Genomic DNA, 4,443 nt, shown 5'->3' on the forward strand with positions numbered 1-4,443 from the left:
TGCCTGACCAAAAGCAGATCATTTCCACATGACGTTTGTCCGTAGATTGATGAAAATCAAGTGGCAAGATAAGATACCAGGCACAAAGGTTTTAGCTTAGTCAAGCCTTCAGTCATGACATCAATGCTAACCTCATCCTGGTGTGATACATTTATAAATAAATTATTTTTATTGATGTTTTGTTGTCTAGTATATTTCATTTTATTGTCTTCGAGACGTATTTTCTCTTTCCCATAACAATGAATTACCAAGGAACCTGGGAAATTTCATTTCTTTTTTTTTATATCTTGTTGTGTCACCCATCTCTACCTCCCCAGTAGGGCTGGGATATGACGTAACGCTGGTCATACAGAACCTTTATGACAAGACCAGCAATGCTATTTACTTCAACAGAGACATTGAAGACTGGTTCTGAACCACAGTTAAAGTGAGACAGAGATGTTTGCTCTCGCCGATACTCTTCAATGTTTTTGGAAGAATTATGACAGATGTACTTGAAGACCAACCAAAAACCGTCAGTATCGGTGGCAAAACAATCACAAACCTGTGTTTTGCTGATGATATAGATGGACTTGTAGGCTCAGAGCAAGAACTGGAGAAGCTGGTCAGTCAACTAAACAGATCCTCCACAGCTTACGGTGCAAACAAAACAAAACTAATGACAAATAGTGACAATGGAATCCAAACTGACATCACTGTCAACGGAGAAAAGCTTAAAACCATGAAGAATTTCAAATACCTTGGAGTAATAGTTTTAGATGAGGGGTCCAAACCTGAAGTACTAGCTAGAATTGCAATGACAGCCTGGCTAAGTTGAACATCATTTGGAAGGATAAGGCAATCAAGCTCAGCTCAAAGATAAGTCCATGTTTCACAAGAATGCAGAAACCCGAGTTGGCAAGGGAATGCATATGCATTGAGGCAGGAGTTGTTTTTTCTGAGGGATGCTTGACAGATGTGTCTCTCTGGGCAGGTTGGGTTCTTTCCCTTGCCAACTAGGGTTGTGCTTGTGAAACATGGATCCTTACAACAGAATTAGAGAAGAGGATTCAAACCTCAGAAATGAGATGCTTTAGAAGACTGCTTGGCATTTCTTACAAAGACCACATAACCAATGATGAAGTCAAAAACAGAATGAGGTAAGCCATTGGTCCTTATGAAGATCTTCTCACTATAATCAGGAGGTGCAAACTAAAATGATCCAGCCACGTTACAAGAGAGAGGCTTGCCAAGGCAGTGCTTCAGGGAACAGTCAGAGGTGGAAGAAAGAGAGGAAGACAGAAGAAGAGATAGAAAGACAACATCACAGAATGGACAGGATTGAAGTTGAGCGAGACGGCGAATCATGCAGAGGATAGAAAAGGATGGAAGGACTGATTGACAATTTATCTGTACCCAACAGCAATCGCCACAAGGCAGGTGAAGATGAAGGAAGGAAGCCTTCAATCAGGCAAAAGCTATGCTGCAACACTGTTAGACTCTTTAAAGTGGATCATATATAGGGCATGTCAGATTCAATATTCCCAAAACACCTCGAAGGCAAAAGAAGGGAGGACAGCGGGTTGAGAAATTCATTTTAATTTTAGCTTTATTTGTCATTAGCTACTTACCTCTCTAAACAAAAAAGAAAAACAACAAGCTGTTGATATTGTTTAATTTCAAGCTTGTGTCGTGCATGAAAGTTCATAATCCGATCACAAAGGTTAGTCTCAACATGACTCCCAGTTTGTGCCACTTGTTCCTGTATACACCTTTAAGTGATCTTGCCAGACAGAGGAAACACCACCTGGAATTTAGTTATTTTATATCTCAAACAGGATTAAGTCAAGACAAGATTTGCTGGAAGACAGAGAATGTTTATTCTGCTGAATCTTTGTTCCAAGTCATCGATCACTGGGATGTAGTGGAGGAGAGACAAAAAAGATTGATAAATCACTATCTTATGAAAATGCATTTGTGCGTTGACTGTAGCAGCCATGATCATCGCACTCGTTGTGCAGGTCTGAGGTTGTTGTTTGATCCAGTCAGTACTGCAACAAAGGAATTCTCCTTCCAAAACAGTAAAAGTAAAAAATCTAGATTATAAACAAAAAACAAACAATAGATTACAAATGTTAATCGTTTTCCTAAGTCGAACTGTAAACTTACAAAAATGAGAGTTTTGCCTGACGAAACCAAAACACATAGGTCGCATTAACACAGTCCTATAACTGAGAGACTCAAGAACCCAACCTGCCCAGAGATACACACCTGTCCAGCACCCCTCAGAAAAAACAACTCCTGCCTCAAATGTTCAGCTTCCAACTCCCATGCTTAACCTCCAGAAGGTCGGCTCTGAATGCCTCCCCTTTTCATCTCCTGGAATCTTTTCACCTCTGATTCTGATCGTTTGTTAATGGCAACCATTCGACCACCCAGATGTTGACTTGTTGAGACATCCATCAAAGAAAATGATCTGAAAGTCTCTCTTCAAAGGAGCTTATTTGTAGATCTTTAGAGACTGTTTTTTCTCACAAAAGGTTGGTCCCAGTATGACTCCCAGTTTAATGAGATACTTATTTTTTTAAAGAAAGAAAACACTTCTTAGGTGGTTAGACATTTTCAGTTCACTGAGCCCCTTCCCCTCTTCTCTTGGCTAAGCATCGTCTGTCATTTGTATGCACTACTAAAACATGCTGTGCAGTGCATGCTTACAATCTTATCATATCTTATAAGACCATTTTAAATTAACACATTTGCATTTCTCGGGCTTCTAACAAACTACCAACTTCTCTCATTCACACTCTTTTTGAGTCACGTGGCGTCACATCTGTTTCTCTTAAGTCTCCCAGTCGAGTAAAAACGAACCTTGATTTAACCATGTTGACACCAAATGAACATTCATTTCCTGTTATTTTCATCTAAACAAATTATACACTACTGGGTCTACTCACCCAATATTTGACAATATGACAGACTTTGCCAACCTTAGCAGAATCAAATGAATGGATGAATGGGCAAAAGTAACAGCAAGACAGTTTTGTGCTTGTTAACTTTGTCAATATAACTTTTTTTAAAAATTTCCGAATCAACGATATTATCATTCAATTAAGCATTGTTTGTTCAATGTTTTCACCAAAGAAGATTTCATATGATTTTAATGATAAAAGTTTCCGGGGAAATTTTAAATGTAATATTATAATGTTTCCCTTGAACGAATAAATGTGTAAACATGCTGCGTAGACCTCTTCAAAATTGACCTTTTTCTTCAAACATATGAAAACTGATATTATTCCCATTCTCCATGGTCTAAATTAGCTAAATATACCAGTTATTGTGATCTTGGACCTTGGCTATGCCTGCCTCAAGAGCCATATAATTTTATTGCTGACGTTTTTCAAAAACGCTGCAAAACTTGGGCTATTATGTCCTTATTTTCATTGTAGCTTTCCAGAGGTTGATGCTATAGCATTGAAAGTGGTACCAAATGAAAGCTAATAAAATTTTCTTGCATATGGTAGTAAGCACATGAACACCTGTGTAAATTTTAACTAATTTTAATGCACAAACATATATATTTTTTATGCTTGGAAAGGATGCCATCATATAATATATAACTTTATCTCAAAAATGTTACTCTTAATGCATGTATATAATTTATTATCACTAAGTATGTTTTATCTCTTCATTTCAGATTGTAAGTTAAAGTTGATTTGTTAAGATTTGTGAACTGCTGACAACATGGCATCTGAAAGACAACTACGCTGTGGGAAAGTGGTCAGCGATACAAGTGAACGGGATGAACCAACTGAAAAGAGAAGAAAGGTGGCAACTCCTGCCACAAGGTCATTCAGTGATGTGTATCTCATTGGGCAACCCAGCTCCAGCATCAGGGGCTCTCAACTTCCTACTAATCGCCAGGGGTTCCAGTATTTCCTGCATTTGAGGAATGATAATCCCAACAGTGACAATAGGTCTTTAGCCCATGATACAGTGGATGTCGTTTTGCCATTCTGGAATATGGCAAGGATTAAAATACTAACTAGACCAAATGCAGTCAACCGTTTCATGATCCTCCATGAAAAGTACAGGAAAATTGTTAAAAACAAGGGAAGAAATAACAAACCAGAGGAAGAAAAACGAGCTAACTTTCTGAAAGACTTAGACAAGTTATTTGATATTGGAGCAAAGGATGTTGTGGAGGAGATAAGAAGCAACAGGCTGCTCACAAAAGAGACCAAGGAAGAGGACGTCAATTTCTACTTGGACCAACAGACCACTCGCCTGGCACACATGTCAGGTCATGATAAGGTGTTTGAGAAGATGTCTAGAGAGAAAAGCTTCCGAGAAGAAAGAGAAGAGAGAATGTTATCATCAGTGACTGCTTCAGCAGCAGAAGTTGGGAAAATTTCAAGTGATGAAGACCCAGAGAACAGTCAAGGCTCTGGTACTAGTGAGGGTTCA

At 38.6% G+C, this 4,443-nt stretch overlaps 1 protein-coding gene across 1 annotated transcript; it reads left to right on the plus strand.

Annotated features, from left to right (window-relative positions):
• The first annotated feature begins 481 nt into the window (after positions 1-481).
• On the plus strand, positions 482-817 carry LOC145276200 (uncharacterized). The gene has a single exon (XM_080127673.1). The coding sequence runs from the start codon at positions 482-484 to the stop codon at positions 815-817; it is 336 nt and encodes a 111-aa protein (XP_079983799.1).
• Positions 818-4,443: the final 3,626 nt, after the last annotated feature.

This window comes from Euprymna scolopes, unplaced genomic scaffold (genome assembly GCF_053919585.1).
Source record: "Euprymna scolopes isolate OS-2025 unplaced genomic scaffold, ASM5391958v1 sca757, whole genome shotgun sequence".
NCBI lineage: Eukaryota > Metazoa > Mollusca > Cephalopoda > Sepiida > Sepiolidae > Euprymna > Euprymna scolopes.

Coding starts and splice junctions, on each gene's coding strand:
- LOC145276200 (XM_080127673.1), top strand. CDS start 482: ATGACAGATGTACTTGAAGACCAACCAAAAACCGTCAGTATCGGTGGC.